Here is an 18642-nt window from a genome sequence, read left to right on the forward strand (position 1 = left end):
TATATATATATATATACCAACATTCCACAGGCCACAATTGACAACCTGATCAACTCTATGCGAAGGAGATGTGTTGCACTGCATGAGGCAAATGGTGGTCACACCAGATACTGACTGGTATCCCCCCCCCCCCCAATAAAACAAAACTACACCTTTCAGAGTGGCCTTTTATTGTGGGCAGTCTAAGGCACACCTGTGCACTAATCATGGTGTCTAATCAGCATCTTGATATGGCACAACTGTGAGGTGGGATGGATTATCTCAGCAAAGGAGAAGTGCTCACTATCACAGATTTAGACTGGTTTGTGAACAATATTTGAGGGAAATGGTGATATTGTGTATGTGGAAAAAGTTTTAGATCTTTGAGTTCATCTCATACAAAATGGGAGCAAAACCAAAAGTGTTGCGTTTATATTTTTGTTGAGTGTACATTAATCTACTGGTTCGTCATATTGTCACGAAAAGTGCAAAATTTTTGTCATGGGAGCACGAATTTATTCTAATTCATTCCGTGAGGGGTGCACGTAATTAAAAATGCAGTTGGGGTGGGGGTGGGGGGGGGGGGGGGTCAGGGGTGGTTATGGTTATGGGTGGTGGTAGGAGTACGGTTAGTAATAATGAGTTTAAAAAAACCTGTCACAAAAATTATAATTATTTCGTGGCGGGAGGATGAAAAACAAAAAACAAAAAAAACATGAGACTGGGCTGTATCTCCACAACCTTACACGCCTGTCACATAATTATAATAATAACCTTTATTTAACCAGGTAGATTTCTATTGAGATCAAAACCTCTTTTACAAGGATGACCTGGTCAAGAAAGGCAGCAGCACACGTCATAATGGACAGGTCAACATCAACATGAGAACAATAAAATACAATCATCTTAGTAATAATAACATTGTACATGATGTAGAATCTCAAGTAGATTTAGATTTAGAAATACAGGCATTGCGCAAAAGAATCCTATTCACAATCTCTTAAAATAGAGCGGAAGGTGTTCAGGGAAGTCACTCTCGGCAGTTTCAGTTCAGATTGGAGAACGTTCCGATCAGAGGGAGCTGAAAAACTGAAGGTATTCTTTCCTGCTTCGGTGCAGACATGAGGTACACGTTGACCCTGCTCTCAACTGTGAAAAGCACAGGGCACCAGTGGTGGACCTGCCAATTCTGGTGTTCTATGGCAAATACCCTCCTGTTTTATGTGGGGTTATCTGGAGGAGGTGTAGCACCTGTGATGGACTTCTGCTGTGCCCTGATGTTGTCTTATTGTCCAGACTTCACGAGATGTGTTTACACTGTGAGTGCTGAGCTCCTGATGCCGGTGTTGCAGACCGAATGGTCTCCCTAAAAATCAGTCCCCCCTGATGACGCGGTGATGACACAGTTCACGGATTAACACCTCGTTTCTGCTTCAAACTGCACTCCAGTTTAAAAGTAGAAAGCAATGTTGTAAACCCCCCCACCCCGCCACACACACACACACATTTTTGTTTTTTGCTGATTTGGAAAATGATTTGTGATGTAAAACCGTGATCCTATCCAAACCGTGACCTTTGTGATCTCTGACAGCTCTAATAACTATCAACATGAGTTAGCATTGAGAGCACAGTAGTGAGCAGCCCATGCTATGTGCCTTGCAAGCGCAGCCTATATCCCCTAATAAATGAACAATAAGGTAAAGAGAGTCTCGGAATTTCATCAGATATCTGCCGGTCAATGTGCTCTTAGTCGCTGACCGAATGGTCCCCCTAAAAGTCAGTCCCGACGACGACGCGGCTTACGGATTAACACCTTGTTGCTGCTTCAAACTGCACTCCAGTTATCATCTATCTCACCGACAGATATCTGAAGCTTTTGTACATCAGTCATTTCCACATAAATTCTGAATTATTTCAACATAAAAGGCGGTGGAAGCAATCAGAGCGCCATGGCTAAACAAGCTGCGAGCTGATGCATTCACTGTGCATCAGTCATTTCAGTGTCACGGAATTTCACCTCGTTTCTGCTTAAAACTAACTTTAGAATGATTTAAGAGGTTTTACCTTGTCATCTGATGGTTAATAATCACATTAATCCATTTGATTGCTTTGGGTGAAGAGACTGTCTTAGAAAAGCTGCTGTGGTCCAAAATAACGCATGCGCAGGTGCAAAAGTCGGACCGATTTTTAGGGGTGGACCATTCGGTCTGCGACACTGGAACTCTGTTGAAACTGACCTCTTGCATGAGTCACGGGCCGCAAGATTGCACGAGATTCACAACTGCAAAACACTCAATAGAGGGGTCTGAATAGAATAGAATAGTTTTTATTGTCAACAAAATTGGGGGTGCTCCCGCAGAGCTACTGTACACCACAATAAAAGTGCAGTTTAAAAAATGGCTGTTGAAGTTTGGGGCAGTGATTGTGAACACTGGGGGCACAGAAGCCAGTGCTGTTAAGGTGCTAAAGGCGGGAGGAGTTATGTTCAGTTGTTTGTTGTCGGGGTCCAGTGGGGAGAGTGGAGGTAGCTTGGGCTGGCTGTTGTCCGGGGTTGGGGGGTGGAGGTAGACTGGGTTGTTTGTTGTCTGGGGTAGGGGGGTGTTTATGGGAGTAGGTCTGTGGGTTACAGTGTGTGTGCATGGGTGTTTGCAGTACGTATGGCCCAAGTGAAGAAGCTGTGGGACTTTGTTGACCTGTAGCCTCTCCTGGAGAGCAACAGGTCAAGCAAGGCAGGGTGGGAAGGGGGGGGTCTTTTGTGATGGCCTTGGTTTTCCTAAGGCAGCAGGATGTGGCAGTGTTTTCCAGGCAGGGCAGAGGGCAGCCAGTGATCTTTAAAGCAGTGTTACTGAACCTCTGCACCACCTTTCTGTCCTTGGCTGTAGAGTCTGTGTACCACACACCCAGTCAGTATGATCTCCACCGAGGAGTGATAGAAGACCAGCAGCAGCTTCAGGTTCTTCTTCCTGAGGACACGCAGGAAGTGTAGCCGCTGCTGAGCCTTCTTAACCAGAGCCTTGATGTTGGCAGTCCAGGTGTGGTCTGTGGAGATGTGGGTACCCAGAAGCTTGAAGGTGGTGACAGTTTCCACTTGTTCTCCATTTAGGTGGTGGTGGTGGTGGTGGGGGTCTTTTCTGTTTTTCCTGAAGTCCATGATGAGTTCTTTTGTGTTGTTCAGGGTCAGGTTGTTTGTTCTCTGAGCACCAGAGCAACAGTTCCTCCACCTCACCCCTCATCCCTGTCAAACATGAGTCCAACCACTGTGGTATCATCTGCATATTTTAGAATGCGGTTGGTTTTGGTGGCTTGGAGAGCAGTCACAGGTGTACAGGGCATACAGTAGAGGGCTAAGAACACAGCCTTGAGGGGAACCAGTGCTGAGTGGTGGTGGCTGAGTCTCACAGACTGTGGGCAGTTCATCAGAAAGTTTTTAATCCAGTTACAGGTGGGGAGGGGGATCTGTAATTTCAGCAGTTTGATGATGAGAATGTCAGGAATGATGGGGTTAAACTCTGAGCTGTAGTCCACGAAGAGCATCCGCACATAGTTCTTCTTGTTCTCCAGCTCAGCGCTTTGTGGACAGTGAGGGCGATGGCGTCCTCCATAGACCTGTTTGGCCTGTAAGCAAACTAGTGGGGGTCAAGGGAAGGAGGGAGGCAGTCTCTGATGTGCTGGGAGACTGATCGCTCCAGTCACTTTATGATTACAGATGTCATGACAATGGGTCTGTAATTATTCAGGCTGTCTGTGGCAGGTTTTTTGGGGATGGGGACGATGGTGGAGGCCTTCAGACATGTGGAAACGGTGGCATGTCTCAGGGAGAGGTTGAAGAGTTCAGTGAGGATCCCTGCCAGTTGGTCTGCACATGTTTTAATCACCGCCCCCGAGATACCAGCAGGGCAAGCAGCTTTCCTGGGGTTCACAGCTTTTCGGTTTTTCCTGACCTCATGCTCCTGGAGAGAGAGAGGTGAGGTGCTGGAACCAGGGGAGGCAATGACTGCAGGTGTGTGGTGGTGGTCTAGAACTGAGCAAAGAAGCGGTTTAGCTCCTCTGCCAGTGTGCTGCTAATGCTGGAGGATGTTGGCGTGAGGTGGCCTTTGTAGCTAGTTAGGGCCTGAATGCCCCTCCATATCTGATGCAAGTTATTGTCCATCAGCTATCCCTCTACTTTGTTGTTGTAGGAGTCCTTTGCCTGTTTGATGCCCCTCCTCAGGTCTGTAGAGAACTTTGTCTCCCGTCCTGAAGGATGAGTTGTGAGCTCTGATCAGGGTCTGGACTTCCTTTGTTATCCAGGGCTTCCTGTTAGGAAAGACCCGGATGTGTTTGTCCTCGGTGATGTTTTCTACACAGCACCTGATGTAGAAGAGGACAGATTCTGTGTGTGTGTGTGTCCAGGTCCTGATCTTCAAAAATGCTCTGTGCAGGCAAAGCAATCCTGCAGCTGGATGAGTGCATTTTCAGGCCAAACTTTGATGGTCTGGGTGACTGGTTTTGTTTGCCTCCAGAGGGGGATGTAGGCTGGAAAGAGGAGCAGAGTGAGGCGGTCTGATGGTCCAGTGTGGAGTCTCTCTGTAGGCATGCTTTATGTTAGAATAAACATGATCAAGTATGTTTTCTCCCCTCGTTGTACACTTGACGTGCTGGTGGAATTTGGGGAGACAGTCTTCAGGTATGCTTTATTAAAGCCCCCACCAATGATGTGCACACCATCCGGATGAGCCCTCTGTTGTTTAGACACCATGATCTGAAGCAGGCCGAGTGCCATGCTAACATTAGCATGGGGGGTATGTAAACAGCAGTCACAATGGCTACCGTTAGCTCCCATGGGTCGGCACTGGACAGACATGGCCTCTAGGACCAGTGAGCAGTGGGTGTTTATTATTCTGCTGTCTAAGCACCAGTCCTCAAGCATGTAAACACAGAGTTTCCGCCTGTGCTCTTACTGCAGGCTTCGGTCCGGTCGTAGCAGTGACTGGTGCGGCCTGCTAGCTCCACTATGGTGTCGGGGATATGCGGGTGCAGCTAGGATTCGCTAACAATCAGCAGACAGCACACAGATAACGACAAAGTTGCTTAGCTGGCAACACTGATGAAAACTTGCTAGCATCACATAACATGACACTAACAAGCTAATGTTAGCATGAGCTGAGTGCCTCCATTGTGAGCAATGGGATTTATAATGTACCATTAAAACATACTTGGAGTTACAGTTTTGCTCAGAAAAAGTTTTACTACACACCATCAGGGGATTTTACATGTTGCTTGAAAAAAAACTGATGTACTCAGTCTAAATCTTTTTGAAGAGACTTTCAGAAGAATTTAATGAAAAAAAAAAAAAAAATCAATCTGACCCAGCATACCGAGGTTACAAGAAATACCAGTCACATGGTGATGTTGCTGCATCCACTTCATTATGGATCTGCCTTGGGTCCTAGAACCTGTTTATCTCCATCTCTCAAAGGTAACATTCATCTGACGTAGTCAACTGAGTGTCTCTATGGGCGTCTACTTTACCTTCTCCAATCCCTGGGGTCCTCAACACTGAGGCACCTGTGTGCTGGATCATGCACCAAGAAATGGGCCATGTGTTCAAAATCTTGTAGATGCTCCTTCACAGTGTGACTGACAGTCCTCATCTGAGTTTCTCTAAGTAGCTGCCCATTTGACAAAAAGTTATTTCAGGATCCAGTCATTGAAGAATCCTCAGAAGAAACCTTGTACCGAGACATCCAGTCATTGCGTTTGGTCACTGGTTAGTGTCCAAGTCTCACAAGGTCCACAAGACTTTGTACTTTATTTGTCCTGCAAATGTGTAGGCATCACGAATGACCTCTGTCCAGTGACTTCATTAATTTATAAGCTCTTCCCTGCCCAGGCCTCTCTTGACCTCAGAGGGTGAGGATCGAGAGACGTGAATATCACTGCTGAGATATGGAAATGTCTCTACAAGTCCAACACTTTGATCACTGAGACCAGGATGCCATTGAAGCCATGGAAGTTAGTGTTGATTCAGCCACTGCAACTCCTCAGTCAAGTGCTGCAATTAGAACATCCATTGATTCGGCAAAGATCACAACATTTGCAGTGAAGTCAAGATCGATAAACCTTTCTTTGCCAACGAAAGCATCAAAGCTGCTGGTTTCCACAGCCCTACCCAAAACCCAGTCCAAGTAAACACTGAACTTTGTAGGAATCAGAACACATCTCTGATGGTTACATTATATTTTATTCAATATTTTCTAATATTGTGCTTGACTCCCCAAATTAAGTGGTCTGATCGACAAAGTATTGTTCTGTGTTGTTGAACACCTCTAAATGTACATATAAGGAAATAAATGCAAGCATTGTACACAGTCTTATCTCCAATATAAAAGTCTTCAGCACAAACAGTTGTTCAGTGCATCTTTTTTTTCCCTTTCTGCCTCACACAAAAAGCTGCTCATCCTTTCCTGAGTGGCTGCGCCTCAACTTCAGTCCATTAAGGATCTTCTGGGACGATGAGGTCAGGTTCTGCTCAACAGGAAGTGTATTCAGTGGTCGACCAGGAGCGCGATCCTCCCATGTGCTCTGTCTGTTATTGGATTGATTCACGTTCAGATTAGCTTGACCTCCAGCACCCTCCTCATGAGGAGGCACCTGCGTTGTACCTGATTGTGTCTCCGTTGCAGCTGCGTTAAAAGTCCCATCCAGGCCCAGCATGTACTGCACAACTTCACTGGGACTAAATGACACATCCACTTTTTTCTCTTGGAGAGTTTTCTCACTGTTGGCATTCACACATTGGGAAGGTCTCTGCGTCCCTGGCTCTGGAGAGGAGCTGCGGCTGCTGTCTGCACTTCGTGGATGGCCTATCACAGCAGCCGCAGTCTGTCGAGCTGTATGGTCAGGGTTGGAAAGTCGGGTTCCAAGGTTCTGATGCCGGTAATACTTCACAGGCTGTCTGGTAAAGCGATAGTGTGGCTGAGTCGCCAAAGCTGATGTTGGCTCCCCCTGAGGATCCACAGATGTCCCTCTCATAGCCAGGACTGGGGCAAAAGAAAACAGTCATATGATTAATAAAATAATCAAAAGAATGTTGGAAATGATTAAAGATATACATTTCCTGGATACTGTGACTAAAAACATTTTATATATATATATATATATATATATATATATATATATATATATATATATATATATATATATATATATATATATATATATATATATATATATATATACACATACAAGGTCTGTCCATAAAGTATCGTACCTTTTTATTTTTTTTAAACTATATGGATTTGATTCATATGTTTTCACGTCAGACAAGCTTGAACCCTTGTGCGCATTCGTGAGTTTTTCCATGCCTGTCGGTGACGTCATTCACCTGTGAGCACGCCTTGTGGAAGGAGTGGTCCCGCCCCGTCGTCGGATTTTCATTGTCTGGAAATAGCGGAATGATTTGGGGTTTTTTTCCATCAGAATTTTTTCAGAAGCTGTTAGAGACTGGCACATGGAAACTATTCGAAAAATGTATCTGGCTTTCGGTGAAAATTTTACGGGCTTCACAGAGAATAAGGTCTGGTAGTACAGCTTTAAGGACCCCTTTAAGGACGTTCAGCGCGCCGCGCTCCGAGCTGCGACGACACGGCACAAGCCACCGGACCATTTCTGAGCTGATGGCTCTGTGGATACGAGACCGTCGTGTGCTCTTTCTCTGGTTATCACAAGAGCTGGACATCAGCCATTTTCCGGCAGATTTCACTTTTAACAAGAGATTTTGTCGTGGAAAGCCGCGCGGAGGCTTCGCGCGTCACGACCGATTCGCTTTGGAAACGAGACAAAGGAACACCTCCGTTTCAGCATGCCAGAGGACAAGTTTGGACATGTCTATCTCGGCTTTCAATGCTTACCAGTCCAGTAAGTATCAGTGAAATTGTGGAGAGCTGGACATATCACCGACAGGCATGGAAAAACTCACGCATGCGCACAAGGGTTCAAGCTTGTCTGATGTGAAAACATATGAATCAAATCCATATAGTTTAAAAAAAATAATAAAAAGGTACGATACTTTATGGACAGACCTTGTGTGTGTGTGTATATATGGACAGACCTTGTGTGTGTGTGTATATATATATAAGAAATTCCTGCAGTAATTCCTCAAGCAATCAGACACCATTGGGTTGATTTTAATGGTGATTAGCAGCCTTGCAGCGCCACACATTCCCAGTCAGATTCACAAGCATGTGGACAGTGACAGTTTTTGTAATTCTGCCTCTGTTTATCTTTTTTGGGGTGCTCCCAGCAGCAATTTCTGTCATCACTGTCCAGTTACTTATGGACCTGGCTGTATCTCTGCAGAAAACAGCAAGCATGAAGCAAAGGGCGAATAAGAGATGAAAACTCAAACATTTACAGAAGTGTCCTTATTTTTGGAAAATTAGTTCAAAGCAGGATGGAAAAAATGTAACATTTTTATTTAAATAAGAATTTGAGATTTCAGGAAGAGTTCTTGTTAAAACAGTTTTTTTTCTTTAAAATTTTTCAGGGAAATACGTCAGATTTTTTCTTTATAGCTGCTTGTATGACACACTTGTATGATTTTACTGCTAAGCATTTTGACTCCTTCAGTTTTATTTCGAAATTTGACATTGCATTTCACAAGGTGCCAATCAAAGGAAGTCTTATTGCTTCAGAAAAGCTATAGAGGGGGACGACATTTAAAGTATGACACAACAATAAACCCCACAGCATGTTATGTTTAGGAAAATACTGAGTCACCCAAAGGAACAGTGAACCGCTTACGTAAAATAAAGCAATCAATTTACGAGTACTTTAATTTAGAGACATCTTCAAACAGAAAATATACAAGGTGCAACTTTAATTCACAACACCATAAAAATCTCAATTTACATCCACACTAAAGATGGAATCTTGTGATTTTTGTTTTCTCGTCAGGGTTTAATTGTTCTATGACTTCTTCCCGCCTACCTGCTCTTTCATTGGCTTCAGGGTTGAGCTGGTCCACTGCCTCATTGGATGAAGACTTGTCAGATATATAACCCTCGCTTGATTCTCTCTTGAAACTTCGTCTCTGTTGGAATGACACATGTTGAGTGTGGAATTCCATTATAAAGCATGCTATGCTGGGCGATGGCCCGCTTTTTTTATTTTTATAGGTATAAACCCCCCCCCCCTTTAAAACATCCTGAACATGTTTAGTGTCATTTGGTTTTTGTGCTTTTCAGCCATTTTTTTTAAAGCTACTTTATAAGCACATGAAATTAAGAAAGAGCAGCAAAACAGACAGACACAATGAAGGCATTCTGCCGAAGTACATGGCTACTGTAGCAGTTAAGCATGATCAAACATTATATAACACCTAAATAGATCTTTGTCATTTGGTTGGTGATTTGTATGTTACGTGTATAGATCATTCATCCCATTTGCCATTGTGTTCCATTGACCATGCAAATTTGGTTCCATCCCAGCAGGCACATGTACGTAAAATATACGTAGAAAGGATGCATCATAAGCTAGTTATGTATCTCCACGTGATATTTATGTAAATTCTATGTATAGAGTAAATCAAAAACTCAAGGTGAATTTTTCGTGACAGTGTTCACGTGTTTTCAATGTAGATTCTATGAGTGTGAAATGTTATGATGATTAATCAGCATAATTCGTATCATTGCATGCAAGCATTACCCATGCATCTAAGCAAATGACTGTGGCTAGAATTTTGTAGAGTCTTTGTGATCACTCACCAGCCCGGTAGGTGGCGGTAAATGCACCTTAAGATGGTGCCATCCACCATTGAATGTGGAAGAAGAAGATTATTTACCCATGATTATTTACCCTGAAAAGAAATATGTTTAGAATAAACTTGTATTTCAAAAGTTAGAGCTGTAGTTCACTCAACACCTAATTTTTTGGTATGTGTATTTAACAGTAACTCATCAAGTGTATTTTTAAAAAGCTGTACGTACTTGTGTTAGGGATGTTTTGATTGACAATTCTTTACTTTTTGCAATTATTTCAAAACAAAACATGTGCTGCCATACTGTGATGTTATCTAAACTGAGTTCAATTTTCAGTGCATACCTGTAAAATAAAATAAAATTATCAAATATATGTTGGGTTCATTTTATGTGAAAACTACGTGTTTTTTAACACATATATTGAACATACATAAAACATGTAAATATGACGTCGCAATAAACACCTCAATTCAACTAACATATTCTACCAAATATTTACATAATTGACACGTTCATGGGTTACGTGAATTTCACATGAATAACACGTAGTGTGCCTGCTGGGATATGTTTTGTACTATTGCATGGCGCCACCACCGCACGCTCACACCTGTGGTGACAGCGCTTAGCTTAAAAACAAACTTCCCGGGGTTTGTTTCATTGACGATGCTCATTCTTGTAACAAAAATAACAAAAAACAAATGGAGTACGCTGTAAGGCATCTGGAGCTATTTGCACTATTCGCTGGGACGTCTCTACCTGAAGTACCAGCGCTGTCAGATTAAGAGCTGTCACGATTTTTCGCTGGACTGAGGAAAGCAGATGGCGGTCTGTACTCGAAGTCAATTCACGGCATTAGGTAAGTCAGTATTGTTAGGTGTTATATAAAACAAATAATGAATGTCTTTATTAAAACATTTGTGTTTTATTCAGAAAATGGTCTTAATGGGATTAAGATCAGAATATTAATGTCTATGTAAACTCAGCTAGCGAATCATTTTATGGAGCGACTGCTTACTGTTTCAAGTGTTTTGAAGCAGTTGATCATTTTTTGAAGCAATGGTTAATGTAATGTGTCAAATGTTTTGAAACAGTGAGTCACTTTCTGAAGAAATTCTTCCTCAAATCTTGAATCACAATTTTGATTGATGCATGAGACTAAGAAGAAGCATTTCACTTTTGTGTGTGTGAGACTGTTTTCTTACTTCTGATTTTATATATATATATATATATATATATATATATATATGTATACAAGGTCTGTCAATAAAGTATAGGTCCTTTATAGCTCCGCCACAGGAAAAACACCTCTGTTGGAAGCCTTAAGGACAAGTTGGAACATGTCCAGCTGTTAAACAATTTCTCATATACTCACTCCACTGAAAGCCATCAAAAGCCGCCTGGATTTTACAAATGGTTATCAACACGGAGGTGTTTATCCTGTGCCACCGCACCGCGCCGGCTGCGTCCCGACGCGCGGACCCGTCCGCACGTCTTTCATTAAAAAAAATCTCCTTTAACAGTGGAATATCAATCAATCAATCAATTTTTTTATATAGCGCCAAATCACAACAAACAGTTACCCCAAGGCGCTTTATATTGTAAGGCAAGGCCATACAATAATTATGTAAAACCCCAACGGTCAAAACGACCCCCTGTGAGCAAGCACTTGGCTACAGTGGGAAGGAAAAACTCCCTTTTAACAGGAAGAAACCTCCAGCAGAACCAGGCTCAGGGAAGGGCAGTCTTCTGCTGGGACTGGTTGGGGCTGAGGGAGAGAACCAGGAAAAAGACATGCTGTGGAGGGGAGCAGAGATCGATCACTAATGATTAAATGCAGAGTGGTGCATACAGAGCAAAAAGAGAAAGAAACAGTGCATCATGGGAAATGACTCCAAGATTTCTCACAGTATTACTAGAGGTCAGGGTAATGCCATCCAGAGTAAGGATCTGGTTAGACACCATGTTTCTAAGATTTGTGGGGCCAAGTACAATAACTTCAGTTTTATCTGAGTTTAAAAGCAGGAAATTAGAGGTCATCCATGTCTTTATGTCTGTAAGACAATCCTGCAGTTTAGCTAATTGGTGTGTGTCCTCTGGCTTCATGGATAGATAAAGCTGGGTATCATCTGCGTAACAATGAAAATTTAAGCAATACCGTCTAATAATACTGCCTAAGGGAAGCATGTATAAAGTGAATAAAATTGGTCCTAGCACAGAACCTTGTGGAACTCCATAATTAACTTTAGTCTGTGAAGAAGATTCCCCATTTACATGAACAAATTGTAATCTATTAGACAAATATGATTCAAACCACCGCAGCGCAGTGCCTTTAATACCTATGGCATGCTCTAATCTCTGTAATAAACTTTTATGGTCAACAGTATCAAAAGCAGCACTGAGGTCTAACAGAACAAGCACAGAGATGAGTCCACTGTCTGAGGCCATAAGAAGATCATTTGTAACCTTCACTAATGCTGTTTCTGTACTATGATGAATTCTAAAACCTGACTGAAACTCTTCAAATAGACCATTCCTCTGCAGATGATCAGTTAGCTGTTTTACAACTACCCTTTCAAGACTTTTTGAGAGAAAAGGAAGGTTGGAGATTGGCCTATAATTAGCTAAGATAGCTGGGTCAAGTGATGGCTTTTTAAGTAATGGTTTAATTACTGCCACCTTAAAAGCCTGTGGTACATAGCCAACTAACAAAGATAGATTGATCATATTTAAGATCGAAGCATTAAATAATGGTAGGGCTTCCTTGAGCAGCCTGGTAGGAATGGGGTCTAATAAACATGTTGATGGTTTGGATGAAGTAACTAATGAAAATAACTCAGACAGAACAATCGGAGAGAAAGAGTCTAACCAAATACCGGCATCACTGAAAGCAGCCAAAGATAACGATACGTCTTTGGGATGGTTATGAGTAATTTTTTCTCTAATAGTTAAAATTTTGTTAGCAAAGAAAGTCATGAAGTCATTACTAGTTAAAGTTAATGGAATACTCAGCTCAATAGAGCTCTGACTCTGTCAGCCTGGCTACAGTGCTGAAAAGAAACCTGGGGTTGTTCTTATTTTCTTCAATTAGTGATGAGTAGAAAGATGTCCTAGCTTTACGGAGGGCTTTTTTATAGAGCAACAGACTCTTTTTCCAGGCTAAGTGAAGATCTTCTAAATTAGTGAGACGCCATTTCCTCTCCAACTTACGGGTTATCTGCTTTAAGCTACGAGTTTGTGAGTTATACCACGGAGTCAGGCACTTCTGATTTAAAGCTCTCTTTTTTAGAGGAGCTACAGCATCCAAAGTTGTCTTCAATGAGGATGTAAAACTATTGACGAGATACTCTATCTCACTTACAGAGTTTAGGTAGCTACTCTCCACTGTGTTGGTATATGGCATTAGAGAACATAAAGAAGGAATCATATCCTTAAACCTAGTTACAGCACTTTCTGAAAGACTTCTAGTGTAATGAAACTTATTCCCCACTGCTGGGTAGTCCATCAGAGTAAATGTAAATGTTATTAAGAAATGATCAGACAGAAGGGAGTTTTCAGGGAATACTGTTAAGTCTTCTATTTCCATACCATAAGTCAGAACAAGATCTAAGATATGATTAAAGTGGTGGGTGGACTCATTTACTTTTTGAGCAAAGCCAATAGAGTCTAATAATAGATTAAATGCAGTGTTGAGGCTGTCATTCTCAGCATCTGTGTGGATGTTAAAATCGCCCACTATAATTATCTTATCTGAGCTAAGCACTAAGTCAGACAAAAGGTCTGAAAATTCACAGAGAAACTCACAGTAACGACCAGGTGGACGATAGATAATAACAAATAAAACTGGTTTTTGGGACTTCCAATTTGGATGGACAAGACTAAGAGTCAAGCTTTCAAATGAATTAAAGCTCTGTCTGGGTTTTTGATTAATTAATAAGCTGGAATGGAAGATTGCTGCTAATCCTCCGCCCCGGCCCGTGCTACGAGCATTCTGACAGTTAGTGTGACTCGGGGGTGTTGACTCATTTAAACTAACATATTCATCCTGCTGTAACCAGGTTTCTGTAAGGCAGAATAAATCAATATGTTGATCAATTATTATTGTTGTGTGGGCCGCTGAAAGAGGAGGTATTGCTGGCCCACCACCACCAGAGGGCACCCTGCCTGGAGTGCGGGCTCCAGGCACCAGAGGGCGCTGCCGCCTAACAGGAGTAGCCGGGGTGACAGCTGACACTCATCACCTATGACAGCTGTCACCACTCATCTGATCAGCATCAGTATATCAGCAAGACGTCATCTCCACCTCTTTGCCGAGATATCGCTTTACCAGGAAGGTAACGTTCTCAGCTGGCTGTGAGATTTATTCGACAGTAACCTTTTGTGACTTTTTGTGTGTCGTATAACAGACTCTTTTTCCAACAAGAGGTGGAGTTGGTTTTCCTGCCGTGTGAATTGCTGGGTGCATACGCGCCCACATTTAATTGTTTTTTTGTTCCTCGCCAGCAGTACCAGGTCCGACACGCGGAGGCAGTGGCCACCTGGGAGTTCGGGACTTGGCGGCTCCAGTATTCCCGGGGTCTGGTGGCGGAGGAAATCGTGTGGTTCCGGTTCTACTTTGGACAGACGTCTTATATCTTCGAGCCTGCCCACACGACACCTTTTGTGATTTGACCTTTTGTCTATTGTTGTAATCTGTTGTGTTTGTTGTGCCCTTTCACAACAGTAAAGTGTTGTATTCGACTTCCTCCATTGTCCGTTCATTCGCGCCCCCTGTTGTGGGTCCGTGTACCTACACTTTCCCAACAATTATATCATTTACCAACAGGGACTTAGAAGAGAGAGACCTAATGTTTAATAGACCACATTTAACTGTTTTAGTCTGTGGTGCAGTTGAAGGTGCTATATTATTTTTTCTTTTTGAATTTTTATGCTTAAATAGATTTTGCTGGTTATTGGTAGTCTGGGAGCAGGCACCGTCTCTATGGGGATGGGGCAATGAGGGGATGGCAGGGGGAAAGAAGCTGCAGAGAGGTGTGTAAGACTACAACTCTGCACACCCAGAGCAGAAAAGTGCGGGAGAGACAGGAGAAGCCACCATGCTAAATCGGCTAAGAGCTAGTAGCTACGCTAAGCTAGCGGATTCCTAAAAACACGCAAAGTGAATAATGTGTAAATAATTTAGAGGTGATTCAGCAGAAGGAGTGCTTTAGTTAAGGCACGTAAAGATTACACTGGGAAACAAATCGTAATCTAGATAACTAGATCAATCTAACTGCGCAGATTAAACAGCTAACAGATACAGAAAAACACCGCTGTGCTCCGGAACAGGAAGTGATACAATACCGCAGTGAGAGCCAACCACCAGTAGAGGCAAGCAAGATCCGGATAAAATGCTGAAACTGACTTCTTCTGAAACTTCTCTGTTCTCTCACGACGTCCTGGATCAATAGAGCCTGAAATGTGGAGGTTTTCAGCTTGAAACAGGCTGACGACGGCGCCTGGGACCGCTGCGTGACGTCTCGCTCCATGGGAAGTCCTTAAAGCGACAGTATCACCTCAAAATCTCTCATCAGCCGTTAAAAGTTTCACCGAAAACCAGCTTAATTTTTCAAACCGTGTCCACTTCGATGTGCCTCACAGGTTTAGAAAAAGTTTGATCAAACAAAGCGCCAGTCTCTCAGCAACTTCTCAGACAAAGGAATTCCGACAAGGGGCTGGACGACTCCTCCCACAAGGAGTGCTCACAGGCGAATGACATCACCGACAGGCGTGGAAAAACTCACGCATGCGCACGAGGGTTCAAGCATGTCTGACATAAAAACATATGAATGAAATCCATATAGTTTTTGAAAAAAAAATAAAAAGGACCTATACTTTATTGACAGCCCTCGTATATATAGATATATAGATATATTTTTAAAAACACTCCAACATTTTTAGGTCATTTTAAACTTCATTATAAAATTTAAAATCAAAGACGTTTTAGTTATTTAGGGAATAGCCTTAAATAAACTATTGCAAATTGAGTTTTACGGAGCCGGTAAAATGGATATTTGCGACCGTATAACAGCATGAACATCCGCAAATCATCAGACACAAGGGGGTTATTCCCATTCTAATCCAATTCCGTCGTTTGTACAGTTTATTTTTCTGTTGGCAATTCAGTTGGCGAGGCTTACTGTTGAGGCAGCGTCACTCCAACAGCAGTCAGGGCGCGGGGTAATCCATCAAATGTGAAAATCCATCAAATCCATCAAATGTGAAATGGTAATTCTGTATCAGAATCCACATCAATACTTTCGTATGGTAGCTTAAATTCACCCATTTCGGTGGCGGTGTTGGTATGCGACTTTCTCTCGCTCTCAGCTAACAGCGCCATTATGACGTCTGTGTAGCAGTGCGCGCAGCTGGTGTTCTGTCGAATTGTGTGTCTTGTTGCATAAATCGACAGTTCCGTGTCCTGACAATATTGCGCATGTGTGTGCATGTGCAGTTGCGCGGAGGGCTGGCCTGTCCTCAGGAATGACATTTCCTCACAACACCGGTCAGGGCGCGGAGTAATACATCCAAATGTGAAACGGTTGAATATTTTGCCACTGTTACCCTGATATTAACAACATGTCTATTAGACCCCATTCCTACCAGGCTGCTCAAGGAAGCCCTACCATTATTTAATGCTTCGATCTTAAATATGATCAATCTATCTTTATTAGTTGGCTATGTACCACAGGCTTTTAAGGTGGCAGTAATTAAACCATTACTTAAAAAGCCATCACTTGACACAGCTATCTTAGCTAATTATAGGCCAATCTCCAACCTTCCTTTTCTCTCAAAAATTCTTGAAAGGGTAGTTGTTAAACAGCTAACTGATCATCTGCAGAGGAATGGTATATTTGAAGAGTTTCAGTCAGGTTTTAGAATTCATCATAGTACAGAAACAGCATTAGTGAAGGTTACAAATCTTCTTATGGCCTCAGACAGTGGACTCATCTCTGTGCTTGTTCTGTTAGACCTGTTGACCATAAAATTTTATTACAGAGATTAGAGCATGCCATAGGTATTAAAGGCACTGCGCTGCGGTGGTTTGAATCATATTTATCTAATAGATTACAATTTGTTCATGTAAATGGGGAATCTTCTTCACAGACTAAGGTTAATTATGGAGTTCCACAAGGTTCTGTGCTAGGACCAATTTTATTCACTTTATACATGCTTCCATTAGGCAGTATTAATAGATGGCATTGCTTAAATTTTCATTGTTACGCAGATGATACCCAGCTTTATCTATCCATGAAGCCAGAAGACACACACCAATTAGCTAAACTGCAGGATTGTCTTACAGACATAAGGACATGGATGACCTCTAATTTCCTGCTTTTAAACTCAGATAAAACTGAAGTTATTGTACTTGGCCCCACAAATCTTAGAAACATGGTGTCTAACCAGATCCTTACTCTGGATGGCATTACCCTGACCTCTAGTAATACTGTGAGAAATCTTGGAGTCATTTTTGATCAGGATATGTCATTCAAAGTGCATATTAAACAAATATGTAAGACTGCTTTTTTGCATTTACGCAATATCTCTAAAATTAGAAAGGTCTTGTCTCAGAGTGATGCTGAAAAACTAATTCATGCATTTATTTCCTCTAGGCTGGACTACTGTAATTCATTATTATCAGGTTGAACTAAAAGTTCCCTGAAAAGCCTTCAGTTAATTCAAAATGCTGCAGCTAGAGTACTGACGGGGACTAGAAGGAGAGAGCATATCTCACCCATATTGGCCTCTCTTCATTGGCTTCCTGTTAATTCTAGAATAGAATTTAAAATTCTTCTTCTTACTTATAAGGTTTTGAATAATCAGGTCCCTTCTTATCTTAGGGACCTCATAGTACCATATCACCCCAATAGAGCGCTTCACTCTCAGACTGCAGGCTTACTTGTAGTTCCTAGGGTTTGTAAGAGTAGAATGGGAGGCAGAGCCTTCAGCTTTCAGGCTCCTCTCCTGTGGAACCAGCTCCCAATTCGGATCAGGGAGACAGACACCCTCTCTACTTTTAAGATTAGGCTTAAAACTTTCCTTTTTGCTAAAGCTTATAGTTAGGGCTGGATCAGGTGACCCTGAACCATCCCTTAGTTATGCTGCTATAGACTTAGACTGCTGGGGGGTTCCCATAATGCACTGAGTGTTTCCTTCTCTTTTTGCTCTGTGTGCACCACTCTGCATTTAATCATTAGTGATTGATCTCTGCTCCCCTCCACAGCATGTCTTTTTCCTGGTTCTCTCCCTCAGCCCCAACCAGTCCCAGCAGAAGACTGCCCCTGCCTGAGCCTGTTTCTGCTGGAGGATTCTTCCTGTTAAAAGGGAGTTTTTCCTTCCCACTGTCGCCAAGTGCTTGCTCACAGGGGGTCGTTTTGACCGTTGGGGTTTTACATAATTATTGTATGGCCTTGCCTTACAATATAAAGCGCCTTGGGGCAACTGTTTGTTGTGATTTGGCGCTATATAAATAAAATTGATTGAAAATTGATTGATATTATTAGGGAGGGGTGTTATTTAAAAATTTTTTGAAATCTATAAATTTTTGCATGGAATATGGAAATATACATAGAATAAACCATAACAGTATAATTTTTGGGTCATTTAGTTCCAAAAACCCATATGGACAGAGTGTTTGAAAATTTCAAGTAACGCTTGTGTCGTATGTGCTGTTGATGTAGAAAACCACTCTGTTGCTTATAATTAGTTAATTGTGGCCATGTCATTCTTTACATGTGATGATTATACTCAACTGATGTTCCTGAAATAAAAACTACATAGATTATGTTTGTTATAATTGATCGTTAACATATGTACAGAAATTAGGTTTTTTGTCAATTACTCTTAAAAAACACCAGATAGGCTTATTGTTACTACAGAAGTTGAA

The 18642-nt window shown here is 42.2% G+C and overlaps 1 protein-coding gene across 1 annotated transcript in view; it reads right to left on the reverse strand.

The window, feature by feature from the left end:
* Positions 1-5311: 5311 nt before the first annotated feature.
* The window catches only part of gmip (GEM interacting protein), a 48737-nt gene continuing 35406 nt past the window's right edge, over positions 5312-18642 (reverse strand). The window contains exons 20-21 of the mRNA XM_034190546.1: positions 8950-9052; positions 5312-7001 (exon numbers count right to left, since the gene is read on the reverse strand). Coding sequence (XP_034046437.1) covers positions 6400-7001; positions 8950-9052 — 705 coding nt within the window. The 3' untranslated portion in view covers positions 5312-6399. The remainder of the gene's footprint in view (positions 7002-8949; positions 9053-18642) is intronic.

Source organism: Thalassophryne amazonica, chromosome 16 (assembly GCF_902500255.1).
Source record: "Thalassophryne amazonica chromosome 16, fThaAma1.1, whole genome shotgun sequence".
NCBI lineage: Eukaryota > Metazoa > Chordata > Actinopteri > Batrachoidiformes > Batrachoididae > Thalassophryne > Thalassophryne amazonica.